Here is a 26,500-nt window from a genome sequence, read left to right on the forward strand (position 1 = left end):
CAGTCCTGTTTTCAGAAACTGGTGACACAGGAGACCCCAGCCTCGCCTCCAAAAACATGGGTCCTTGACCTAACCTCTCCCCACCCCCACACCACATATACACACCTGGGGCCTCAGAGAATTCTTTGCTCAATTTCTCCATCCATCCATCCATCCAACAAACTGAGGACCATGCAATACAGGGTGGCAGGGGCTGACACACAGCCACCAACACAACGGCGGAAGCCCTGCCCTCACAGAGCTCTGCAGAGACCCCATGCCCCTCCCCACACCTGAGATGAACAGATACACAGACAGACAAGGCGGGGCCGCATGGGGCCAGTTTATTGCAGTTAAATACCTCTCTCTCTATTTTTTGTCCATTTCTCCATAAAGAAAATTAAAACACACACACACACACACACCCAAAGGGAAGCAGGAATCCAGAAAGAAGAGGTGGGGTGGGACATGGCCTCCCTGCTTAGGTCCAGGTCCCAGGGATGGCCCCCCAAGGGCTCCCGCTCCTTCCCATAAGCACCGTATCAGTACCTCTAGAGACCAAAGAGGCAGTGGGGTATGGCAAGGCCTCTGTCCTCCTCCCTTCTGCCTCCAGGCAAGACCACTAGAAGTGCTGGGGCTCAGTGGGGCCCAGGAGAAGGGACACAGATGGGGGAGGGAGGATATCACTTCCACATTGAGGAGAGTGGTGGGTGCTTATCCACAGAAATGCATTACTTCTCCCCATTTTTTTTTTGTTAAAAATCTACTATAAAAAAACGCAGCTGGGGGAGGGGCATCTGTCCCTCTCTGTGCTAAGGGCTGGGGAAGGGGGCAGCAGAGGCCCAGAGGAGGCCCTGCTACATGACGGGGTGGGTGTCACTGCCGGTTGCTCTCGCCCACCATCTCCAAGTTGTGCTGCTGCAGCTGGGCACGAAGCACAGCGTTCTCATTCTTCAGCTCCTCAATCTGGCAGACATGACAGGGGACAAGGAGCCAGGGATAGCTCCCTGTACCTTGAGGTCTGGGGTTCTCCACCCAGCTCCCAGCCCCGGCACTCACCTGTTGCCTCAAGAGCTCATTGTCCATTTGCAGCCGCTCAGCCTCCTTGAAGGTTTCCTGCATGCGCTGGTTGGTCTGGCGTAGCTCCCGGATGTAGTCGCAGGCCTTCGACAGGATCCCTCCTTTACTCTGGGGGTAGGATGAGGTGGGCAAGAGCATTAGAGCAAAGCCTGCCTGCTGGCCTCTGCCCACTGGCTCACCCAAGGACAATGCCCGTGTCCAGTGGTCAGGCAGACTTTCTGGGAGGGGTGTAGGGCACTCACCGCTCCCGTCTTGCTATTGTCTGCATTACAATCTGGAATGATTTTTGAAAGTTGGACGATCCAGTTGTTGATCTTGTCCCTCCGCCTCCTCTCCACTGCAGGAAGAACAGCAGTAACGACAGCTCGGTTTACAGTGCTTCCTGTGCCCCTAGGTGCTTTGCCTTCTGAGGCAGGTGTCAGCAGAACCCAGGTTGCCAAGGCAGAGGGTGGGCCCTGGGCAAGGTCACACTGCTAGCAAATACAGGGTCAAGATCTGAACACAGGTGGCAGGCTTCCTCTCCTGCGTCGCACTGCTTCTCAAGAGGAACAAAGGAAGTCTCTTAAGCACCGTATTTTGCTGTATATATTGAGATCCTGTATATGATGCGCACCCATGCTTTTGGCCCAAATGCTCAGGGAAAATTTTTTTAAATCATTTATTTGTATATAGAAACAAAACCAATTGTATTCCAGGATATCATTTTGCATATGGATATCGTTTTGCTTTCTAGAGTTGTACTTTTAACACATGAGCACAAATAACAGGATTAAAAACATTTATTAGATATGCAGTTAGTACTACCCATGTATAATGCATACCCTTATTTTTCCCTCAAAAATTTGGGCAAAGAAGTGCACATTATACATAGCAAATACTGTACTTTTAAAGGAGAATCAACAATGGGAGACTGTGGGTTCATTTTGTTTGCTTATTGTTAAAAATTTGAGCTAACATTTAAAAATTAGGGAATTCCACATAATAACATCTTTTGAGAAAAGGAGTTGTGGCTAGAATGGTCATGTATTCTTGAGAGGCAACAGGCAGAGTCTGTTCACATGGAACCAAGTGCCCTCTCTGGTCCCCATAACCCCTGCGTTTGATTCGCCAGGTCTCTCCAAAGCTCTGGGCCCCATGATTCTCTCTTCATCTTTACAATCAGTCTCACCATGCCTCATCCTTGTTTAAAACCCTTCTCCAGAGAGCTGGCAGCAAGTCCCAGATACCCAGAATGGCACTTATGGCTCACAGGGGCCTGGCCCATCAGGGCCCTGGGTCACCTAGGAACTACACGAACACTATCTTGAAGCCAGGGATGGCAAACCAATAAAAGATTTCACTTGAAAAAAATCCAGATTTGTGATTTCCATAAAACGACATAACCTCTTTCTGCCAGGAGAGTTCAGTGGCAGCCATCCCCTTCAGATAGGGCATGTCTTCCCTCTGGCTTTTCACCTGGCCAGCACATCCTGAGCTTATGATGACCGCCTGGGGTCTGCCTTCATCGAAGCCCGAGACCCCTGGTTTGGGGCCTACTGAAGCAAACCTGCCCCAGCCCTTCCTCACCTTCCAGCCCCAGCCCTAGCACTGGTGGGGACACCAAAGAAAGCCTAGTTATTCCCCCAACTCTCCTTCACAACGCTCAGTCCCCTGCCAGGATGGCCCATGGATAAATGCAGGCATGTCTGTGGAGAGGAGACTGGGCCTATAGGTAGGATTTAGAAAGAAGGGCAAGAAGATATTTTCTCAGGGTTGGTTAATGCTGATGAAAGACTTCGGAGGGGCTGAGGGTGAGAAAGGAGGGGTGGGCCAGGAGAATGCCCCTCAATCCTCACCTCCTGAGGCCAGTGCCGCCCCTGGCCCTGGTGTTCCTTCAAAGAACACACCTGGCCATTAACAGACAAATCCCACTGTCTTCTCTCGCCACTGGCTTTTTTCTACTCATTGCTGACCCGTCCTTCCCACCTCCAAGTGATGCCCCACTCTTGCCTGGGTGACAACACCCGTTTATGTGGAGGACCCTCCCCCTCCCTGGCCCTTCTTCCTCCCTCACTCTCCTCTTTCCTCAGAAACCTCCCCAATATCATGACAAGAACAGTGCCCAGTAGAGAGCTTCGTCTGACCCCAGCCCTGGGCCACACTGCTGTTATGGTGAGAACTTTCTCTTCAAGGGCAGCCATGTCTATCTTTGTCTCTGGCAACTCTGTGGCCAAAAGCTACAGCACAGCCAAGAGTACAGCCAGGCCTGGTAGCACAGCCCAGCACTTCCCTCAGCAGCATGCACACTCCGTTCTGGAGGTTTCGGCTGAGGAACTCAGTAGCAGGTAGCTTCTTGGTTTCTTTTCCCACCCTCATGCAGTCCAGCATTCATGAGCCTGGGCACCCAAGCTGCAGCTATATCTCCCATGTACTCCTTATTTCAAGACACCAGGGGGCAAGCACAGGGGTGTGGCACATCTCCATTTGGCATGTACTTCTTTAAAATGTATTGCCTGCCCTGTTGTGGGCACAGCACTCTGAGAGGCTGGAGTCCAGGGTAAACTCAATCTCTGTCCTGCTGGCACTCACTGTGAAGTACAGGTGAACAGGTGACAGTGACACTAACACAAAAGAAATGTGTCATAACTGAAGGTTGTGCCTAGGGAACTCCAGGGTAGAGGAATGATTTCCACATGGGATGAGGTGGGGTGTAGCTTCAAAGACTTAGAGAGAACACATCTGGGCTAGTTTCTGAAGGAAACGGCATCAGGCAGACAGGTGTCAAGATCCCAGAAGCAGTAACATGGAAATATTGTGGGGTAGGGGGTGGGCATGGAACAGGATGGTAGGAAAACATAAAACCAGGCTGTGAAGGCTTTGAATGCACTGCTAATTGGTCTGGACCCCATCTCTTACTCTAGGGGTCCAGGCCCTTGAGTCTGGGACCTTTCATTATGCAGGTGGTGATGTGGTCAGACCTATGGCTTTGGAAGACCATTCTGACACATTTAAAATGGAGGAAAACCATTAAGAAGACCAACGTCATGTGTATTCCACAGAAGTGCTTCAGTTATACCCATACAATATTTAAAACTCAGTTTACAAGTGAAATCTGCCAGGACTGAAGGGAGAAATGAACAAATTCACATATATACTTGGAGACAGCAACACTCTTCTCAGAAAGTTATGGAACAAGTAGACCAAAAAATCCAGGATAGGAAACCTAAACACTGTCAACCAACTTGATGCAGCTGACACCAAGGGAACACTGTAGCCACACTGGATACCTCTTCTTCCAAGTGCACATGGACACTTTCACTCAGACCGTATCTGTGGCCATACAATAAGCCTTAATAAACTTCAGAGAACTAAAATTATATAGAGTATAATAAAATTAAATTAAAAACCAAGCCATGGCTGGTGTGGCTCAGTGGACTGGGTGCTGGCCTAAGAACCAAAAAGTCACCAGTTCAATTCCCAGTCAGGGCACGTGCCTGGGTTTCAGGCCAGGTTCCCAGTAGGGGGCGCATAACAGGCAACCACACATTGATGTTTTTCTTCCTCTCTTTCTCCTTTCCCTTCCCCTGTCTAAAAATAAGTAAAGAAAATCTTCTAAAAAATCAATAACAAAAAAACACCTAAAAACCCCCAAATATCTGGACATTAAGCAACACACTTCTAAGTAACCCAGGAGTCAAAGAAGAAATCACAAGGAAAACTGGAAAGTATTTTGAATTGAATGATAATGAAAACACAACATATCCAAATGGGGTGTAGCTAAAGTGAGTATTAGAATGAAATTTGCAGCTAGGAAGGTTTGCATTAGGAAAAAAGAAAAGTTTAATTCTTTAAAAAGTAGGGGACCCCCGACCCCGCCAGCAAATTAAGCCCAAAGTAAGTAGAAGGAATGAATTAGTAACATTAAGAGTAGAAACTAAGGAAAAAGAAAAAGAAAAAGCAACCCCATCCCGAATTTAAAAATCAGATTTCTCATAAAGATCTGGATTTCTGGCTTCTCAAGAGGTTCTTCCCAACAGTGGACCCAAATGCTGTGATGGCAGCAATGGGCTGGGGCTGCAAAGGTCTCCCTTCAGGCAGGAAGGACACACACGCCCCAGTTCACTGAGGGGCCCAGAGATGGGTTCCCAAAGTACTAAGAAGTGGTGGGAAAGATGCAAAAAGAAAGAGAAGCTGATTTAGAGTCCACTTCAGCACAGAACCTCAGGTTTTGGAGATGTGAGGGAAGAAGGGGGCCGAGCTGAAGGTGGCCAGGCTTTAGGTTATGGCTTGGATAGTTGTGCCAGGGGTGTCTTTTGCCCCACCGGAACAAGAAACGTTGCATGGGAGCCTTTGGGGAGGGGAGATAGCAGGTTCTGTTTTGGATACATTGAGTTTGACATGTCTCAAGGACATCCAGAAACAGAAGCTCTAAATGAGTAACTCAAAATGAGTCTGGAGTTCAAGAAAGCCCCGGAGGGACACCAAGGAACGGGTCTCACCTTTCTGAAGTCACATAGGAGTAATCCAGCAGAACCTCCTCCTAGAGAAAGAATGAACCCCTAACAATTGGGGATGGAGCTTTGGGGATAATGACAATCCCTGAGCCTAACATTTCGCTCTCCTGAGGCTGATGTGAGAGGGGACCAGACCTTAAGAAACACCAAGATCCAAAGCAGTTTCTGAGACTTGGCTAATGGAAATCACTTGGGAAACTTGACAAAATACAGACTCCAGGGCCTCCCTCTTATCTACTCATTGAGAACCTGTGAGGACAGCCCTGGAGACCTTGATTATTAATGAGCTTCCTGGAGCGTTTTGGAAGCCCTGGGAGAGGGAAAGAAAGGTAAAGAGTGTAGGAGATTCAGAGTAGGTGGGGAAAAAGGGATCATTACCAAAAGGAGGGGAAAAGGCAAGGTCAGATGCTTGGAGCGCCTATAGCAAAGGAAGCCAGTGGATTTGGCAATGAGGTCGTCATGAATGACCTTAAATGGACCCATTTCAGTAGAGGAAAGAGCCAGTCTGCCAAGCATACAGGATGGGTAGAACTTGGCATAAATACTCTGTGGGTTGGGAGAGGCCAGATGAAGTTGGACAGTAAGGGCAAGATTATGAAAAGACTGCTTGTTGTAGGAAAAAGATTCCAGACTGTTTTCAGTTGGATTAATCCAGTGAGAGGCAGAGAGTGAGAGAGTGAGGTAGAGGGTGACTGGATGGCATCCCAAACCTAGTTTGCTGCAGTCTCACTGCGGGGCACACCACACTGCCAGGGAGACCAACATGTCTCAGCTCGCTGTATCTTCACTATGAGCCTCTGCAGGAATGGGGTTAACATCGCCTTCCAGATAACTAAATAGGCACAGAGATTAAAAACCAGTCTGAAAGCTGGGATCAAAAAACTGTAGCACATTTACACGATGGAATACTATGCAGCAGAAAGAAAGAAGGATCTCCTACCCTTTGCAACAGCTTGGATGGATCTGGAGAACATTATGCTAAGTGAAGTAAGCCAGGTAGGTGGTGAAAAACAAATACCATATGATCTCACCTAGAAGTGGAACCTAACCAATAAAACAAGCAAGCAAGCAAAATATGACCAGAGACATTGAAATTAAGAACAAACTGACAGAGACCAGAGGGGAGGTGGGAGGGGATAATGGGGGGAAAGGAGGAAGGGTTTTCAGGAGCAACCATAAAGGACACATGGACAAAACCAAAGGGGAGGATCGAGGGTGGGGAATGGGGATGGTTGGGGTGGGGTGAAAATGGAGACCACTGTACTTGAACAATAAAAAAATAAATGCATATATAAAATGAACCAGTCCGAGATCACATGATGTAAACGGCAGAGACGAAACTGCTGGGTAGCGTACAGGAGGCCCCTCAAACTTGCCACACCCAAAAGCCAAGCTCAGACTCATCCCCTCCCTTTTCCAACTAACCTGACCCCATCATGAAAACCTGATTCTTCAACCTTGGAATCTTCTCCCCATGGCCCCCCTCCCTCCATACCCTGTCCTGTCTCTGACAAGATGTCTGTAGTCACCTCCTATTTTCCTAGCCTCTGGTAACCCTTACTATCTTGTGCCATACGCAAACCTCTCTGTTGGTTTCCCCTCAAACTACAAGAAAAATCCAAGAGCAGGAACACTGGAGGGCCTCATTAAAGGCCCCACATGACCTGGCTTTGACCAATCCTCCCACAACCCTGCCAACTTCCTCTTTCCTTTCCTGAATTCTGCTGTTCTTTAAACATGATGAGTCTATTCTGGCTCAGGCCTGGGTGTTTACATTTGCTCATCCCTCTGCCTGGAACTCTTCCCCAGTACCTGGCGGGCCCATTCCTTAAGATCCATTCAGGCCTTCACTCAAATGTCACCTCTCAGAGGCCTACACTGCCACCATTACCCTCCATCTCCTTGCCCAGCTTTATCTTCCTTCACACGCTCTGATATCTTATTGTAGCTTTGTGTAATTTCTGTTTTTCCCACCCCAATAAACACTATAAGAGCCAAGACCTCATCTGTCTGATTATCCACTGTATCTAAGAACTTGAAACGGGGGCTGGCACATAGTATATAAGTGCTTCTGAATGAATGCTTCAATTTAGTGAGCTGCTTAGCTCATAGGTGCACAAGCCCATCCCCAGTCAAGTACCTTTAGGATTCTGGGGCCTCACCCTGGTATGCAGGGCCTTCCTCGACTCTCCTGGCTTCCCTCCCAAGGACTCCACATGGAACCTCTGTAATAACCAAACCAGCATCCTCCAAAGAAACTTGACTCCTCTCTGCCTTCCCTCTTCCAGCTTGTACTCCCATCTGACTGACAGGCCCTCCCAAAGACCATTTCCCTGGGGAAATATCACCTGATCCCCAGTGTTCAGTCAGACAACAGCCTGAACTCCTAAGCCTCCCTGACACTCCACACCAAGCCCCACCCTTGGCCCAGAGCACATGCTGCTCAGCTTGGAATCCACCTTCAGGAAATATTTTCTGAAGGATGGTTGTTTGGGTATAAGTATTCCCCTTGACCTGAATGCTGCTATGTCCACCACAATGGCTACTGATTGGGGGTAGCGGTTGCAGTGGGAAACTAGGGGAAAGCAAGGAGGGGGAAAATGACCTCAGACTGGATTTTGTGTTTATGGGAAGGGCAGGATGCTCCGATGTTGGCAAGCCAGAGATATAGCTTCTGATGTACTCCCTATCAGACCAGAGTTACTTCCTGAAGCCAGGTGGGCAGGAAAATGGCACACAACAGCCAGCAATGGAAAGGTAGGTCCAAGAAAGCCAGAATCAATCCAAAAGGAGCAGAAAATCCTTATGCAAATGTGCAATCTGCCATTTTAGATGCTGGCCATCAATTCAAAATCAGTAGCCAGGATGATAAAACACATTCTAGTCCATGACTCCTGCCTGTACATTCCAGACACTGAACTTCCTCCACCTGTTTCTATTTTTCTGGCATTCAACAAACGCCTCTCTCGCACTCGAAGTGTGTCCGGTGACCTCTGATTGCACACACCAGGCTTGGCTGTGCCTGTGAAGCCGAGGCCTGAGCTGGCCCCAGGCTCCACCTTGACCTTACCTTCATTGTGCTGAGCTCGCCTTCTCTCATCCCGTGGTGTTCTGGTTCCATCAATTTTTCTACAAGGAGAAAAAATGGGCACATGTTATCTCAGGCCGCATTTGTCTGAGAATTTATTAAGGAGTTAAACCTGAAAATGACCTTGTAAGACATGTCCACATATAGAAAGAGGAAATGATACTTTCCTTATACTAAAAAAACCAGAAACAGACCAAAAAATAAACTAAGCGCCTGCTGTGTATTCAACTGCCCGGCTTGTATTCCACAAAACCTTCCCTTTCTTCAGCTCTACACCAGGCCCTCCCAGCGTCCCCTGCTCCTGGGCCCAGGTCTCCTGCACATACGGGGAGTAAGGGTGTGTCCGGGGTGCAATTGTCCTTTGTGTTCCTGTCTGAAGCACGTCCTGGGGCGTCATCATGACATAGAACTGGCCTGTAGGGAAATCAGGGGTTAGTGCTAGAGTCAAGGGCAGAGTCAGAAATAGCTGGGGGCTCCCTCCCTGCTAAGCCTGTTGCCTCCCCTGCCTTCCACCTCGGCCCCCTTCCTCCTTTTACCTCCAGCCTGCAAGCTCTGGTCTGTGGTCTGTACTGACACAGCCGTGGTATCTCCCACACTGGACGCTGGGAAATAGGCAAATCGTGCCTCCCCACTAACAGCCTCAGCTGCTGGGCTGCCGCCATTGCTGAAGGGATTTTGGATTACAGCCTGGGGAGTAGGAGGACACAGAGGCCACCCTTAGCCATCTTGTTCCCCAACTCATCCCCTAGTTGTCCTGTTTGATAGAAACTGCATCCACTGTAGAGGATGAGCAGCCCCTCTATATGTGCCACTCTGCCTACATCTCAGATAACACTGGATCTCACAGACACTCAGCAATCATTTAGTAAACACAATTAACTTTTACTTAATTTTTACACAATTAATTTTTAAGAGGCTTTTCTATTACCATCATTTCTAACTTAGAAATGACAAGACCAAAAAAACAAAAACAAAAAACAAAATGATGTTCCAAAAATCTTGCCCAAGGTTTCACTACACAGAACAGGAATTTAACCCACACAGCTAGACAGCCTGAAGGCAGTATCTGTCTCGGACATGCCCCACCCACTGGGGCTTCCCAAGATCATAGTGTTGCTGACCACCTACCAGTGGGAAGGGTGCTGCGGGACCTGGGGGCACAGAGGCAGCAGCGGGACCGGGGCGTTGGGCTGCCCCATCCACACCCACCTGGGTCACAGCTTGCTGCCCCCCCGCAAAGGCAGCCGTAGACACGACGCTGACGGCACCTGCTGTGTCGCCCTGGCCATCCAGCTGACCATCAGTCACCTGGACTACGCGGTATGTCACCTGCAGGGGGCGGCAGAGCAGCGAGATCAGCGCTAGAACCCAGGAAGGGCTCAGGTTGGAGTCCTCCCCAACCCTCCAGTTCGACGCTACGCTCGCCCCTCCACTTGCCACCCCACCCCCGCACCGGGGCTCACGGCCCTGTCTCACCTGTCCTCCATTATTCTCTGTGCGGAACTGGTACTGAATGTTGTGGTCGCCGAACGCCGCCTGCTGGACGCTGGCGATGGCTACCGCCGTCTGCTCCTCCGCCCCAGGACCGTCCCCGCCTACGGTCGAAGGAGAGTAGGGGGATGGTCAGCGGTCAAGTGGGCCCGGGCTCCCCCAGTGCCCTCCCCGGGCGCGGGCATCAGCCCGCTGGGCCCCGCGAGCACTCACCCTCCTGCAGCTCGACGCCCTCCTCGGCCTCGGGTCCCTTGTCGTGACTGCGGGGAAGGCGGGAAGAGGTCAGGGCCGCCCGCACCCCCGCCCCTTTGCTCAAGTGCAAGCCCCCGACCCTGCCCGGCCTTTCTAGGGCTGAGGCACCGCTAGGACCCAGGGCCGGGGGCATTAGCACGTTCCCCCCTCGCTCGCGGCCTCCATTTTGAGCTGGGCCCGGCGGTCGCTCAGGATCATGGCGGCCTGGCGGCCCAGTCGAAGGGCCCGGAGTCAGGGCGCGCGGGGGCACGGACCAGCCAGGTGCCCTTACCTGGCGGCGGCAGCAGCAGTGGCCGAGGCAGCAGGATCCAGACCCGGGTCCAGCATGTCCATGGGGGGGGGTGGGGGCGGGGGGGGGCGCGGGGCCCGGGGGGAGGGGAGGGATGGGATGGGGTGGGGTGGGGTGGGGTGGGGAGGGGAGGGAGGGGAGGGGGCGGGCGGCCGGGGGGGCCCCCCGAGCCCGGCGCTCACGCCGCGCGGCAGGAGGGGACGGAGGAGACACGGGAGCCGCTCGCGCTGATCACGGGGACAAACAGTGGGGTCATGTGAGGAGGAGATGCCGCCGCCGCCGCTGCCGCTTTTCCTGCAGCCGCTGCCGCCTCCGCCCGCCCTCCTGCCGGCTCGCAGCGGCTTTAGGCTCCGGGACCCAGCGCGGTCGCCCCCCGTCCGCTGCACGCGGCACTCGGGCCTTCTTGCCCGAGCCGCCGCCGCGACTTTTTTTTTTTTTAACCCGGCCCGCCCTGGACGGCCGCCGCCTCTCCCTCGGATCTGCGGCTCTACCGTCAGCCGCCCGGCCTGGCCCAGTCCGGTGGCGAATCGCTGCTGCAGCGGCCGCCGCTTTCTATTTTTTCCTCCTTTTTTTTCTTCCTTTACTTGTGCTGCGCGCGCGCGCGCGGCGGCGGCGGCGCGAGCCCCGGGCCGATGCGCGCGCGGGGGGGGGGGGGAAGCAAGCCCCGGGGGACGCGCACGCTGTTTGTCTCGAATGCCGGGCAGGCGCGCGCCGGCCTGGGTGTCTGCGGGGCACGGGGTCGCTGCCACTCCCCGGGGCCGCCCGGGTGGAATGCGGCCCCGGATGGAACGCCGGGGACGGAGGCTGACTGTGGGGTTTGGAGACTATACAGTCAGGAGCTGGGTAAAGTGAATGAAGTGGAACGGGAGAGGAGCGCGCATGCGCGTTCCCGGCATTCATGTTAAAGTACGGGAAAGTAGAAGCTCGGGGGCGCATGCGCACGTCGGGGCGAGGCTGGAGCGCGCACGCAGAGCCGGGCGGAGCAAGTGTGGGGCACGTACTCCCTTCCTAGGGGAAAGCGAGAAGGCCGAGTTGGTCCTTTCCTGCTGGCCCAGGACAGAAAGTCCGGGGAAAGAAGGGCATACGCGGTCTTGTGCAAACACAAACGGTAGCTCTCGGGGCTCCGCACTTTAGGCAGCAAAACAAATGCTTCCCTCCGGATTTAGGCCTTGTGATTACATACTTTATTATACTTTTGAGTATCATCAACAGTTCCTCAAATTGAAAAAAAAAGTACAAAAACTACATACAAAACGAGATCAGACGACTAAACTTTCCCGACTCAGGGCCAAGTTCTGCAAAAGAGAAAGAGAAGAATGTGAGCTCAGTAAGCCTGGATGAGAGCGGCCAAAACAGGTCTTAATGCCAGAGAAGGCTGTCCACTCACCTTCCTAAGCCTCCGCTCCCGTGAGGCCTGGGAATCAGTCTCAGAGTAAGGGGGAGGGGCAGGTGGATAGTAGGCCTCCTCTTTCTCTTCCTCCCTGTAAGGTCTCCTTTCTCCTGGCCCCTTTTTCCTCAAGGCCTCTTCCAAAAGCCTTCCATCATATTGGGGGTCCCCGGAACTAGAGCTATCACTCCGAGGGTCCCGGGAGCGGTGGTAGCGAGACTTAGGGTCAGCATAAGGGCGGTCACTGGGCCTGAAGTCATTGAAGTGGGGTTCCTGGGAGCGTGGAAAGCCCCTCGGGTCTTCCTGGTCGTAGAGGTCATCACGGCTGCGGCTTCGTGGGGGTGCGTAAGCTCGGCCTCTCCTCCCACTACTTGGGGGAGACCTCCTCCCCGATTCTGCAGAGCCTGGCCGTGTGAGGTCATCCAAAGCATCCACAGAGCGGGCCCGGGGCCGACCAGCCCCCCAACCACTCTTGGGCCGCTCTGTGAGGGGCTCTTGCTCCCACCTCCTGGGGCTCCGAGGGGACTGTCGACCCCATTCCTCATCCCGGATCGGGGTGAGGGCAGGGCCCCTGGAAGGCCGAGATCTCCAGTCGTCTTCATGGAGGGATGTGACTTCACTCATGGCTGTAGGAAAGGGAAGTATCACTGACTGCTAGGTCAAGACTCAGTGCCAGGCACTCTGGGTCCAGGAGTGTCACCATTTGGCTAATACATTCTACAGAGCCCTAGGCTTCTCATCTGCTAAGGGTGATATGCAGCATTCCATACATCCATACACTTCTCACTATGGCCTCAGTAGGGAAGGAGGCACTATGTCCAGGGTTTGCAGCAAGCATCCCTGGGACAGGTAATCAGGGAGACATGCTTCCCACCTCCCCTCTGGAACCCCTCAAACTCTTAAGGCTTCTCACCCCTCTCTACACGGCCGTTTAAGGGGCCAGGTCGAGAAGGGTCAAAGTTGGCCAGTTCTTTCTCCATGTAGTACAGGACCCGCATGGAATCATCCTGCTGGCTGGCCTGAATTCTGTAGCCACTACGGACTTCTAGAGACAAGAGATGGAGGTGATCAGTTTAGGAGTTGACCCAGCCTCCCACCCCTACAGGTATGTCCAACTTTATAATGCTTGGATCTTACCAGAAGTCACACTGCTATCTGTATCACGAAGCAGGGGTACCTGGGAGCTACCGCCACCTACTGGAGTAGACTGGCTATCAGTAGCTGCCCCTCCTGGAGCAAAGCCCTGCATTCTCAGCACCCTCCCCCATCGCGGATTCCCTCTTTCTTCCCACCCAACACCCCTTAGTGCCCAAACACCTAGCCCACCTCTGCCCCAGCTGCTCACCAGAGCTCACCTGAGCTATTCTTGTCGAAGTCTCCAGAGTATCCATTGTAGACAGGGCCCATGGGAATCATGGTTGCTGGGGGTGGGGTCTTGGCAGGGGAGAGGTAAGCATAGGTGCTGGGGGCGTAGATACTCGGGATGCCTGAGGTGGCTGCTTTGCCAGCTGCATACACTGGTAGGACACACACAGCATGAGACAGTGGCCAGGAGCCATACTGCCCTTCCGTTATAAAAGGTCTGGAGGGGCATGTGCCTGTACCTTCCCCCCACCTCCCAGTTGTGGAGCTACCCTAGCTAGAGACTTTGTTTCTGCAGGTTCATTATCTTCCATGAGGCCAAACCTCTTATGTGAGTACTCACAGAGCTTTGAGGACAGTGTGATGGTTTGCCAACATTTGTCGAGGTTTTACATAAAATCCCAACTCTGTAGCCACCTTATCAGAAGATGTGGCCACAATAAGGCCTGCATTCTTTCAGAACAACAGGGGCAAAGATGCCTCTTTAGATAAAGCCTATGTGCTAGACCCATAGGCCAGCATATTCATGTTAGCAGCTAAACCCCAGCTTTAGAAAAGGAATCATCTTAGGGAAGGTCCCATACCTGCTCCCATCTCAAGCCTGCTGGGTGTTCCCCATAGGGTCTCCAGATCTAGCTGCCATAGGGAGTATCTCTAGTGTTTCCAGCTCCTGGGCTGCACCCACTCTCGTTCTGTCTTTGTCCTCTCCTGGTCCTTGGCTTAACAGCTCAAGGGAAAATCCTTGCTGCCTTCCTCCCCAGACAACAAAAAGCTGGGTTTTGGTAGCTGCTCTTGCAGCAGTCACTACGCCTAAGCAAACTGCTTCTTCCCTGGGCCTCCAACAGGAAAAGGTGGGGTGGGGTGGGAGGAGATAGGCTCAGGAAGATAGGCTTCACTTCTGATTCAGTGGGGAAGCAGAAAGCTCAGTGGTCTTGCCAGAAGCCTCCAGCACCTCAGGTAATTGGCTGTTTCACAATTTGTGGTGGGAGCTGCTGCTCTCAGATGGCCCAGGAGGGCTGTGGAGTAATACAGCCTCTAACAGGGAGTTAATGGGGCCTCGGTTTAGGGTAACAGGGACTCGGAAGGAGGGGATTTGCAGTCCTGGCCCTAGCCCTAACTTAATTTGTGGGGTAATTGCAAATTTATAGCCCCTGGGGGTCCTTCCCAAGTACTGGACTAACATCCACCACCTGAGCCAAAAGCTCTCAACTAAAAATGACAAGAAAGGTAATGGCTAGCATAAGCCCCCAGAGAGCAGTGGATTTTTTTTTTCAGGGGAGCGCTACTTTGGGAAAACACTCTGCCCACCAGTGAGCTCAGTGACCATAAAATTAAACAGCATGGATTGAACAGAAACTCTGCTGAGTATTCAGTCTTCCCTTAATGCTCATGATACCCCATGAGGGAGGGACCTTGGACAGAAGGAAATAGGCTCAGAGAGGGAACACTGCTTGTCCGGGGTTCAAGTGGCAAGGCTCTGGTTTGCTCTCTGGCCCTTGGTCATTACTGATGCTGACAGCAGTGATGTCCAATGGCTAATAGGTGTGGAACAATTTACATAGGCTGAGCCCTGCACTAAATGCTGGACACCAGTTTCTCATATTCACCCTGTAAAGAGGGCTCTGCCATAGCCCCATTTTATAGAAGAGGAGACTGAGGGGAATTCACTGGGCTTCCAAGCAGATAAGGAGGTAGGTTAGGCCTCAAACGTCCACCTGCCCAAGCATGCAGACAATCATTTGTGATTTAACTGTTTACACTGCTTGGGCTGTGTTACACTGGAATTATGGCATGTAAACTTTAAACATTAGTACACAAACATTCATCTGTCTGGAGTACATGGGTCATCTTTCCATTGCCCGTTCACTACTGGTCTAGAAATGAGCAGGTGCCATGAGAGGAGCTGGTCTCTCTCTCTTTGGCCTCATATTCAAGGTGCTCCTCAGGTATAAAGTTACTTGTTTCTAGCTGTCAAGGTCAAACAAAGATATGATGAACTTGACCATGATAAAGAAAAGGTGAAAGTGTTGAACTTACTAAGGACTAGTACAAAAGTATGATTTCATGGCCCATTTTCACTGCAAGAGACTAGATATCATATACATATGAAAGTGGCCAACATAAACGTCCATGTCAAAGTTGATGAAAACAGTCACAAAAATTTCAAGAGAGCTAAGTGCAGAGGTGCTGGATTACCCCAACTGTGCCTGCAAATGGGCACTGGGGCCACGGGGAGGAGGGGAACTCCCTTTCCCCTCTCCAATTTCGTTTGCTTCTTACCCCTTCACCTCTGGTCCCACTTCCATTCCCACCCCTCCAAGTGCCACTCTGATGTGCTAGGTATGTTTTTAAACATAGTATCTGTGTAAAATCCAAGTGCTTGTGTGGATGGGTTTTTTAAAATTTGTTTAAATTATGTGGTGCTATAATCCCAGTTTGGTTTCTTACCTTTCACTTAAGATTTTATTTTTTAAAAGGAGATTTACTTTCTAGTATCTGTTTTGTACTATTTGAAATTTTTTACCATGCATATACATTATACTTTCAAAAAAACCCTCAAAGATTCAAAATAAATGGAAAGTTGATGTGAATAAAAATCTAAATCAGCTGGTCCTCCTTGGCCCACTTCCTCCAAAATCGCTCAATTCATAACCTCCAGACCAGTGTAACTCCTCACCTTGGACCCAGGCACGTTATCAAGTGGGTGTGGTCACTCAAGGGGTACTTACAAGCCTCTGGGCAGCAGCACCTTTCCGGGCAGCAGGGGCACCTGACGTAACAGCAGCAGGTGTGTGGGCAGCACTGACACCAGCAGATGCCCAGGAGGAGGAAGACAAGGAACACAGCCAGGCAGACCACAACCACGAACAGCCAATCTGCAAAGAGATGGGAACAAGCCCTGAGCCAGGAGGCCTGGGCAGGAATAGGGACACAGGCACAGCAGGGCAGTGCAGAGATGGGGTGAGTCGAAGCTATTTTCATAGTTCTCCAGGGAAGCTGTACCCTGCTGGCGTCCCCACTGTCAGACTGCGGGGCACAGCAGAAGTGTGCCCACTCCTCTACAACCCAGGGCAATCCCAAAGTCAGGGAACTCGCTCTGGGCTCATGAGGGCAAGGCAGAAAAGGAGAGGTGATCTGGCAAGAGCAAGACAGGCTGTAACCTCAGAAAAGGGATAGAGCACCAGCTGCCCAGATCCCAAACCCCAGAAAAGCACTACAGGCACCAGTCACAGGAGCCTCCTGCCTACCCCAGGCCCATCCTCAGCCATCCCTGCCCACCCTAAAGCTCAGAGCCAGGTCACTGGATGCCAGAGTTGAAGTCAGGCAAAGTTAGTGGGGGTCCCACACAGCGAGCGGTGTTTGGGGTGGGGGAGACTACTTAGAAGCAATGAGTGGTGTGTAGGGGAACTCTATGCCCATACCTTCCATGGGCCCCGCCTGAAAACCAGGTAAGAGCTCAGCCACCCCTGAGGTCCTGCCTGGAGGGACAAAAGAGAGACAGATTACGCTGGCAAGGGCCAGCCCAGGCCATCCCTCCCCAGAAGCCCAGCTCCGGGCTTATCAGGGTGAAGGTGTGCCCTGAAGCAGAGGACAGGTTAGTGGCCTAGCAGGGTCACAGCACATGGTTCCTGCCCTCCACCCCCACCCCTACCCACGTGGGTCTCATGCCACAGGGGATTCTGTTGTCCAAACACGTCCAAGTACATTCCCCATGGGTTCTGAATGCGCAACCTCAGTTTGGGCACTTCCATCTTTTCCACATACACAGGTCCTACTGCCCCAAAGGGTTGCATGCCATGTGGTAAGGACAGTCCTGTTCCATCAGGCATGGTAGGCAGTGTCCTAAGGCCCTTGAAAATGTTTTAATTTCATTTTAAGATCTGAAGAAAAAAATGTAGTAACAATAAATACATAACAACAAATTGTCTTTATAGCAAGGTAATCATAAAATATGTATTTTTTTAATGCAGAGAAAGAAGCCCATGAAGTCAAAAGTACCTACAGCCTCTAAAAGTCAGTGTGGTCCTGGTTTTTGACCCACGAGGGTCCTACCTGGCTCCATGCATTCTGTCCCATCCACCTGTTTCATGGGCCAGCTAGTGCCTTCCCTCAGGTGCCATGGCTGCTCTGCACCCAGCAGCATATCACTGGGGCATGCACACACCCAGCTCTCTGCCAACAAAACTTCTATGCAGAGCTCACGCACTCCATGCCCCATGCCCCACTGAGGGGTTTTCCACCATCCAAACCAGCAGTTCTCAAAGTGCGGTCCTATCACCAAAGCCAAAATAATTTTCCTAATAACACTAAGCTCTTATTTGCCTTTTTCACTCTCATTTTGTCAGGGTGTACAGTGGAGTTTTCCAGAGGCTCTGTAACATGGGATGACATACATTATTGCTTTGATGGTAAGGGACTGTGGCCTTGTGTATCTTGCTTTAAACATTTTCTGGTTTCAATGTCTAAGCCATTGAACAACTAAAGATATAACCCACAAAAACTCTTTTGAGATCCTCACAAATTTTTTAGAGTGTAAGTGGGACCTGAGATTGCATTTTGAGAACTGCTAATGCAGATTGTGTATCTTACTAAAGGATGCGCAGAGGTTCCCCGGGTCACTGGTGTGTGCATTCTGTGGGCTGGTCCGAGTGCCCTGCAGCATGCTCCTCCCACCCTGTATGCTCATTCACACGTGCACTTCCTTGCAGCATGTGTATGATGATGGCAGTGTATGGCCTGGCAGCATCTCACATATAGCATGTCACTCAAGGCTATGTGTTGGCTGAGAATAGAGCATCTGGCTAATGGCAAATCCTTTCCACAAGTGGCAAGGGGGCTTTGTGGCCAGACAGGGGCTGCTATTGGCTACCCTGCCCTGCCCCTGGGCATCTGGAGGGGCCATGCCTGAGGGAAGCACTCACTGTATCAGCCTCGAACGCCATCCCAGCAGGGTAGAGGACAAGGTTCCTGTGATTTGGCAAAGGCCTGTGGGATCAGATGTGGCCGTGGAGATGTGACAGGTCCAGCTTCTTTTCAGTTATACACATCATCAACCCTCCTTGCTCACTGCCAATCAACTCTGACCATTTCTGTATTTTTTAAAAAATGATCCCCAATTCCCTCCACTCTTAGTTTGGCTCTGGCTTACTTGAGATGTCTGCCTAGGGTGTGGGGCACAGATAAGCCCAAGTGACTGGTGGTGCTGTGAGGGGAGAGCAAAGCAGGCAACAGAGCCCAAAGAGCGAGCTGGAGGGCAGAGGGAGACATACAGAAGTGGGAGAAAAGGCCCCCTTTCCCCTTCCCTTCCCAGGCTCTCAGGGACCAGCCCACTCACCCAGGACGATGAGCTCTGCGTAGGCCTCGTTGTTCCCCTGGAGGTCCTGTGCTGAGACCACAGAGCAGTAATACACACCACTGTCCCCCCAAGCCGTCTGGTCAAAGGTTAGGTCAGCATCTGTATCAGGAGGAGAGTGTGAGGCCACTGTAGGGGAGGCTGGATCCTTCCCCCACGGGGCTAGTGGGGAAGGGGTCAAGGGAATGGAGCTGCAGATGCACCAAATAACAAAGAAATAATTCACACTAGGCACTGCTCCCTCTCAAGCTCTGTATTAAATACCTGACATGGGGTAGTTCAAGAAATCTGAGGTGGACAGTGTAACCCTTCCTGGTTTGTAGATGAGATAGATGACTTGACCCACCCAAAGTTGTCCAGATCATCAGTTGTCTTGACTCCAGGGCCAGTGCTTCAGACTTACAACCACCCTCTTCCGTACCCTCTCAAAGCAAAAGTTTCCTCCCCCAACATGAACTACCAGGAGCCTGGTATAGGCCGGGAGGTGAGTATAGGGTAAGGAGGCAGCTTTAAGGTCAGATTCCAGGGATCAGGATACATGCAGGCATGAGAAAGAGTAGAGGGCGGGGTGTGAGTGAGGGAGAAAGACTTGGAATTTCTCAGTTCCTTAATCCATCCACCCACCAACAGCCCCCACAGTCCAGGGTCAGACCCATGGCTTGGGGACGCTCAGGTCTGAAGCAGCCCAGGGCAGGGAGCCTGTTAATTACACCAGTAATGGAAGTCTTTCAGCATTTCCTGTTGCCTCTCTACTTCTCAGGCCCTAATTATTAAGTCTCTTCAGCTATCTACCAGTGTGAGACCAACGGGGCAACTTCTCCTGAGGCCCATAGAGCACAGCAAACAGGAATACCCCCACAGCCATCAGGCCAGTTTCTTCCCAGATGCTCTGGCACTCCCAGATGCTCAGGCACTCTGACCTGCTTACCACCTTGCCCCACATACCCACTGCCCTTCTCCATGACGGCTGAGGGTAGTAACTGTTATGTCCAAGTCAGCAGCACCTGGCACCCACTAGTGCCAGGAATGAAAGGACCACAGCTTTCTTCCTTTGGAAGACCTTACATCCATAGAAAATCCCTCCTTTCAATGTCTACCCCTACCACTCACAGGGCCCTTGGCATAATCTGGCTATTGGTTACACCAGCCTCATCCTACCATTCTCCACTCACTAGACTCTGGACACCCTAGCCTCCTCACTGTGCACCCAACATGCTGGGCCCACACCTGCCTTGGCTTGTGCTCGTGCTAGTACTTCTGCCTGGCACTGTGTTCTCAGATCTTCACAGGCCTGGTTCCATCCTGCTCACATGGCTCCCCCACCCCACTGCTGAATTACATCAGCTGGGTTAGGGGCTGAGCACCCCTGAGCCTACCCAGGAGAACATGGGCTCCATGCAAGCAGAACCTGGTCTGTTAGTCACTGCTGAGTCCCCAAGTGCCCAGGACACGGGGCCTGGCCAGGAACCCAGAAACGAACCCCTTCCCTCCTCAAGCTGACCTCCCTTAGCTTCTGTTGTCTATTCCAGCATTCTAGGCACATGGTGATATTCAAATAAGCCCTCGATATATCCAGTATTCAGCACATACTTATCGAAACAATACTATGTTCTGGGGAGTATCTGAAGCACATGGTAAACTTGAGAGCAACAGTTCTGAGTGACTGGTGGGTCCTAAGGTTCCCCAACATCTTTTCAGAGGATCCCAGAGATCAAAGTTACTTGCATAATACATTTTCCACTTAATCTCTGAATGTACTGTGGAGTCTTCCAGAGGCTACATGACATGTGCTATCACACCATATATTGAATGCAAAAGCAGTTTTGAGAATCCAGTTTCTACTCAGCCAGACTTCAAGGAGATGTGCAAGGAGATTACAGTGGTGATATAGTGTTCACTGAAGTTTTTTGTTTTCTTTTGGGAAATACAGTAGTATTTTCATTAAAAGTATGCTATGTATATTAACCTATAAGGAACTTATCATTATCTAAAATATTTTTTAAACTTCTCTTAGTTTGCTAGCTATAAAAATGAATTTATTTGAGGGCCTCAGTAATTGAGAATGAGAGGCCAGCCTTGGCTGGGTGGCTTGGTTGGTTGCATTGGTTACAGGAGCATTGTCCTGTACACCAAAATGGTCACAAGTTCGATTCCTGGTCAGGACACATACCTAGGTTGTGGGTTTGATTCCCGGCTGGGGTGTGTTTGAGAGGCAACCTATCGATGTTTTTCTCACATTGATGTCTCTCTCCCCCACTCCCTCTCTCTCTAAAATCAATAAACATAACCTTAGGCGAGGATTGGAAAAAAGAGTATAGAGGCCCTAAGACTAACACGTTGAGAACCCTTGCTACAGAGAGCAGATGTAAACCTGCCCTTACAGAGCTCAGATCTTAACTGGGAAAGAGACAAGTAAAAAATTTAAATCTATAGCATATCAAATGGTGACAGGCAATACAGATAAAACTAATAGAGAAGGCAGACAAAAAGTGCCAGTGTGTAAGTGGGGGTGTGCAAGGTGAAGCAGGTGACCTCTGGAGCAGATGTGAAGGAGTAGAAGACGTGGCTCCCCTCCATGGTCACATGTAGCACCAGTTACTGAGTTCTTACTATGTGCTGGTCCCTCTGCATGTACTTTCACTGAATCCTCATGAAACTCTTCACTATTGTGCATTCTCCCAAACTCTTTAGACTATCCAGGAAGCCATCATTTCCCCACCCTATCTTTAAACCAGACTCTGACCACACCTCCCCCAAACCAGAGCTCCAGAGCAGGTCCCCGCCCAATGCTGAAGAAGTGGACAGGAACCCCCCCTCCTCGCTACAGTGAAAGTTTATAGGCTCCTGTGGCCTGGACCCGGGCCTCCATGTGTTTTGTTTGTCCTGCATGATATTTCCAAAGCCCATAAAAAACACGGATTTCCAACTTCTTTTGATCAATTCTAAGGACTGGGCCCACCTTCTTCCTGCAAGGCACACCCTGTTGCCAGTGTGTACTTCGTCTGGTCCCGACACCCTGGGCTGGGCATTGCTGTTTTAGATGCAGGGAGAAGACACCAGGTCCCCAGTTTGGAACAGAAGCTGGTCCTCTGGTTCCTTATCTGCACACAGCAGGGGCAGCTCTCACGATCTTGGGGGTCCATGGGCAATCTGGTCCAGTGTAACTGAGTGGGGGGAGGGGTGGTGAGGCACAAGGACCCCAAGCTGCCTGAAGAGGTGGAAAAAGGACTCCTTTGCAGGCAATCCACATCACCCAAAGCAGGGAGGGACTCTGAGGCTGAACCACCATTATGGTTTGCTCAGAACTACTTTCACTAAAAATCTGATGGCTGGTGACCCTTGGAACACCACAAGAGAGTCCACTTTTCTCCATTCTCAAAGCTGAAATGGAGGAAACTCCCATGGCTACTGGGTTTCCTGAGAGGATGTACATACAATGGACACTCACTGCCTGTATCAAACAGGGGCCCACATCAAAGCAGCTTGAAAGACCTGGGTCTGTGAGGCCTCTGGAGCATGAAAAATCTGCCCCAGCTACAGCCTGAGGGTAACTCTGGAATTTTGGACTCAGCAGAGGTGCGATTGCAGCCAGCCTTCCAGGGCACCCTCAGTACTTGGGCTGTCCTGACAGGGCTGCCAGACGGTCAGTCACACCTGGTCCTGGCTGGTGGGAGAGGTCGTTGGGATATGGGGGAGGGAGCTAGGACAGGTTAAACCCCCAAGAAGCACTCTGTCCTCAAGAAGAGCAGGATGCTTTAGACTGAGCTGCCTATGGAATTCAGTGTAAGGAGGTTGAGTCCCTGGACCCTCGCCTTGTGTTCACAATCTAGACAGAAAGAGGGGAGGGCTCTGCCCATGCCCTGGTCTCTTGGGGTCTACAGAGGGACGCTCCCTTTGCCCCTGTGCTTCCATACCCAAGATTAAAACTCTAATCTTGTTTAAGACAGTGAAAGATAAATCCATTAAGTGGGTGAGCTTTCACTCCTCACTCCCTCCTGCTCATCACCTTCCTTCCTGCCCTCTAGATTTATTAGGACCCAGTCCCAGCCCCTCTTCAAATCACATTCACAGAGGTCTTAAGGTATGCACCCGAGTCACTGCATAAAGGTCTGCTTTATCGTAGCCCTTAGTACTCTCTAATATTCTCTTATTCTTTCTTTATCTGCTATTTACTGCCAACTTCACCCCACTACACTAGCACATCACCTCCTTGAGGGCAGGGATATCAGATGTCCTCATCACCACTGTATCCCCAGTGCCTATGACAGCACCTGGCACTTAGTAAATGCTCAGTGAATACCAATTGAATGGACAAATGAATGAACAACTTCCCCACCACCCCTTAGTCCCAATAAGCACTTCCTATCATTAGGCAGCATTAAGGTATAGACAAGGACTCTCTGGGCTGCCTAGGTTCAAATCCCAGCTCAAGCTCTTTGCTAGCTGTGCACCTATATGAACTTCTTCACCTCTCGGTACCTCAAGTTTTCAAGTGTAAAATGTGGCCGTGAGGACTCAGTGATGTGCAAAGCAAGTCATGGACTTTCTCCATTAAAATCTCTGACCCTTTGACTTCACTATGACCTCCTCTGTGAGCCCTTTGCAAAGGAGTTACCAGCTTAGACACCAGACCTAAAGTGACTGACTTAGAATCCTAGCTGTTACCAGCTGTGTGATCCTGTGCAAGTCATTGTGCCTCTCCTCTCTGAGCCTCTGTAAAATGACACTCACAGAATCTACTCACACAATTATAATGTGGTCTAAATGAGTTAATCCACATAAAACTGTATTAGAGCCTAGTGCATAGGGGGTACTTTATAAATTGTTATTATGTAAATTTTACTTACTATTGCCAGTAGTATTAGTATTATAGAAGCCCTGCCTCTCTCTCCATTACCCACTGTTCTTAATTTTCAAGCATTGGACAATATGTGTTGTATTTATCTTGTCTCTCTCACTGCATTTCGAGCTCCACGAGGGAAATGATTTGATAATTTTCTTTACTCCAGTATTTCCAGAGCCTTGAACAACACCTGTATATGTTAGGTGCTCAATATTTCTTTGCTGTTAAGGGGATGGATGGATGGATAGAAGAATCCTCCCTTTATCAGTCATTTCAGACACTGGCACTAATGAGCCTCACTTGGGTGCACACAAGGGAGCCTGGCAAGCCTGTCCCCAACCCCATCCCCTGCCTTCTCCCTGGCCCTACCCAACATACTTCCTGTTATAGTGATCCTCCGGCCCTGGTAGTAGTCTCCCAGAGTCACAGCATTTCCCTGCTTGGTGGCCACAACCCTGACGGTGCGCACGCTGTCCTGGCACTCCACATAGGGGTTGTAGCCCGGGTTACCAGCTGCCAGCTGGGCATTGAGCTGGTTGTCAACACTGGCTGGAGAAAAGGCGTCAGCAATGCGGTCCCGGCAAAAAGACTTGTACTTCCAGATCACAATGGGTGCTGTGGGAGTCGTGGTCAACTGGTAGGTACAGGGCAGGGTCACAGGCTGGAAGAGGATCACCACATGGTAGGGGTCTGACACAGTCACCTGGATGGCACTGACAGGGGCTGAGGGCAAGAGGAGAGTCAGTAGGGGTCACTATGAGCTCTGGAAAATGCTTCAGCAGAAACAAGTAACAACACTTGTCACCAACTTCACACTTACAAGTGTATGGTTTTACGGAGACTGGCACACATTATTCCTTAATCCCCAGGACCCGTGAGGAAGCTCCGATAATCGTGCCCATTTTACAGACCCATGGGACTGGTGTGGCACATGCAAAGTCAGAAAGACAGGTTTCCTGGAACCCTGTCCATCTCTCTTCCAAGAGTATGTCCTTTGAACCACCCCAGCCCCCTCTTCCCCTAACCATTCTCTCACAGAAAGGGCTCCTCTCTGTGGCCCATACAGGCAAGCCCAAATGACCACCACAAAGTGTTGGAGGCCTCACTTTAAAAACCACAATCGAGGTTCCCAGTTACCCCCACTTTGGTGGGTTGGGGGTTAAATTTTGGAGTTGTATCAAGAAACTGCTTTGCCATTGTAGTAGCTAAAGCTCCACAATGTGTCCATTAGCTTCCCACCTTACCTTACACAAAGCCATCTCAAATAAACATGCCAAAAGTGCTTGGAAAAGATAAAATTCCCCCCCCCCCTCCGCCGATGCCTCCTCCCAAACATCTGATCCAGTGAAAGTTTGCCAGCATAAGATTATTTCAAACCAAGTCCAGAAGTTCATCTCACCAGACCCTTATGCACAAATACTGTGGAGCCCGGGGGACATGGGTGGGGAATTCCTAATCCCTCACTCAACCGAGGCTTGGGCACCGTTTCTTGATCTCTCCCTCAAGGACGTATCTGATTCAGCTCTCAAGTGCCCGCTCCGCGCTACCCCAAGACTTAGAAATCTCCGCGCGCGCTCAAGTCTCCATCCTGGCCTTTCCCAGTGGTCCCATCACCGCTTCCCTACAAAGAGTTCCATTCTCCTTGACACTCCAGGGTTGGCGGTCTCGTAGTTTCACTTCCTGCTATCTCTTAATAAGGACGGGGGAGAGCTTCCAACGCCAATGGCAGAATTCCCTGCACACTGGCACACAGGATCTCCCGAGAACCCGGGGATGGAAAAGTCCTGGTCCTTCCGATCCCCCTCCCCCAGCTCTCCTGCCTCCTCCGCGGTGTGGAACTTTATTCATCCTCCTTCTATTATGCGTTCCCGCCCTTCCGTGGCACTAGGGGCCCCGCTCTCCGTACCTGTGCACAAAGTGCCTAGAAAGAGCCACACGAAGGCGACCGCGCCCCAATCCGAGGTGCCCAGGTAGGAGCCCAGCACCCCAGTCAGCCCGCAGGCCACTGGCGCCATCGCGGCAGTCCGGGCAAGTCCTGTTGGCGCGTCCCCTGCGGAGTACCAAGAGGGTAGGGGGCGCGGCGCACACCAAGGCTGGGAGGGGTGCGAGCTCCTCCCGTTCCCAGTTCCGTTTTTTGTCCCTATTCCAAGTCCACACTTCCCAGTTCTAGGGCTTCAGTGAACGGAAACAACGTGGATAAAGAACTCTTTCAGCTTTCGGGGAGAAAATTGCTTGACTCACTGGTTCTCCAAGTCACTCTCCCCCCTGCGCACTCTGGAGAATGGATTGGCCCAGGTACAGAGGGCGAGAACAGAGGGCTGGGCAAGGGGCTGGGCAGCTTGCAACGGAAGGGGCTCCTCCACTCCTTGCCCGGAAGTGGGCTGACCCAGGTGCGCTCCGGCCCCTAGGGTTGGAACCAAGTAACAAGCCTGCCGGGGGGCGCGGGGAGGGAACCGACAGACCGTCCGGGCCCCCCCACCCCCTTGGCCCGGCCCCGTCCTGTTTGGGCCAAGCCCAGCAGAGTCTGACTCAGGAGAACCGAGATTCGACTGGGGTGATTCACCTGTTTAGGGGGCGGGGTCCCGGTGAGCACCTGTTCCCTCTCGCCCCTCTCGCGGCCGGCTATGGACCCGCCTAGATACACCGTGCAGGGCGGGGAGAGGCACAGCGAGCTTGGGCCCGGGAGAGGCTTCTTGGTAGCGCCTGACTAGTGATTGTCTGACTAGTGATCGAACCCACAACTTGGTGTTTGGAGACGAGTCTCTAACCAACTGATCTACCCCGCCAGGGGCAGGGCTTTCTCTTAGACTACTTGAAGAACCAAGTGAAGTTCCCGGAAGGGAAGCGTTTCTCCCTTTGGGGAGCCCAAGGGGAATCAGGCCC

General features: G+C 51.5%; 2 protein-coding genes across 9 annotated transcripts; both read right to left on the bottom strand.

The window, feature by feature from the left end:
• Positions 1-296: 296 nt before the first annotated feature.
• On the bottom strand, positions 297-11,269 carry USF2 (upstream transcription factor 2, c-fos interacting). 2 transcript variants are annotated; one of them, XM_036012623.1, is made up of 10 exons: positions 10,655-11,269; positions 10,345-10,391; positions 10,117-10,235; positions 9,850-9,969; positions 9,177-9,327; positions 8,967-9,054; positions 8,623-8,681; positions 1,302-1,396; positions 1,039-1,167; positions 297-945 (listed from the first exon to the last, which is right to left on the bottom strand). In XM_036012623.1, exons 1-10 carry the CDS (start codon positions 10,714-10,716, stop codon positions 856-858), a joined length of 960 nt encoding a protein of 319 aa, XP_035868516.1. In that variant the 5' UTR covers positions 10,717-11,269; the 3' UTR covers positions 297-855. The 2 variants fall into 2 exon arrangements, with proteins under 2 accessions (XP_035868516.1, XP_028385362.1); XM_028529561.2 differs by having other exon boundaries at positions 9,769-9,969; positions 10,655-11,268.
• A 564-nt stretch (positions 11,270-11,833) lies between these two features.
• Positions 11,834-25,925, bottom strand: LSR (lipolysis stimulated lipoprotein receptor). 7 transcript variants are annotated; one of them, XM_036012619.1, is made up of 11 exons: positions 25,524-25,923; positions 23,996-24,340; positions 18,757-18,876; positions 16,844-16,900; positions 16,151-16,297; positions 13,415-13,576; positions 13,197-13,256; positions 12,973-13,104; positions 12,260-12,685; positions 12,060-12,229; positions 11,834-11,967 (listed from the first exon to the last, which is right to left on the bottom strand). In XM_036012619.1, the coding sequence occupies exons 1-11, from the start codon at positions 25,630-25,632 to the stop codon at positions 11,932-11,934; spliced, it is 1,764 nt and encodes a 587-aa protein (XP_035868512.1). In that variant the 5' UTR covers positions 25,633-25,923; the 3' UTR covers positions 11,834-11,931. The 7 variants fall into 7 exon arrangements, with proteins under 7 accessions (XP_035868512.1, XP_035868511.1, XP_028385517.1 ...); XM_036012618.1 differs by having other exon boundaries at positions 12,060-12,685; positions 13,197-13,253; positions 25,524-25,924; XM_028529716.2 differs by having other exon boundaries at positions 12,060-12,685.
• Positions 25,926-26,500: the final 575 nt, after the last annotated feature.

Source organism: Phyllostomus discolor, chromosome 12 (genome assembly GCF_004126475.2).
Source record: "Phyllostomus discolor isolate MPI-MPIP mPhyDis1 chromosome 12, mPhyDis1.pri.v3, whole genome shotgun sequence".
NCBI lineage: Eukaryota > Metazoa > Chordata > Mammalia > Chiroptera > Phyllostomidae > Phyllostomus > Phyllostomus discolor.

Excerpts from the sequence above, each read along its gene's own strand:
- LSR (XM_028529716.2), bottom strand. The coding sequence starts at position 25,632 with ATGGCGCCAGTGGCCTGCGGGCTGACTGGGGTGCTGGGCTCCTACCTG. Across the intron at positions 13,257-13,414 it reads CTTCGACAAGAATAGCTCAG|TAGGTGGCGGTAGCTCCCAG; the intron begins GTGAGCTCTGGT and ends AGTCTACTCCAG. Across the intron at positions 11,968-12,059 it reads GGGAGCGGAGGCTTAGGAAG|AACTTGGCCCTGAGTCGGGA; the intron begins GTGAGTGGACAG and ends TCTCTTTTGCAG.
- USF2 (XM_028529561.2), bottom strand. The coding sequence starts at position 10,716 with ATGGACATGCTGGACCCGGGTCTGGATCCTGCTGCCTCGGCCACTGCT. Across the intron at positions 8,682-8,966 it reads CGGACACACCCTTACTCCCC|AAAAATTGATGGAACCAGAA; the intron begins GTATGTGCAGGA and ends TTCTCCTTGTAG. Across the intron at positions 1,397-8,622 it reads GCGAGCTCAGCACAATGAAG|TGGAGAGGAGGCGGAGGGAC; the intron begins GTAAGGTCAAGG and ends TTCTTCCTGCAG.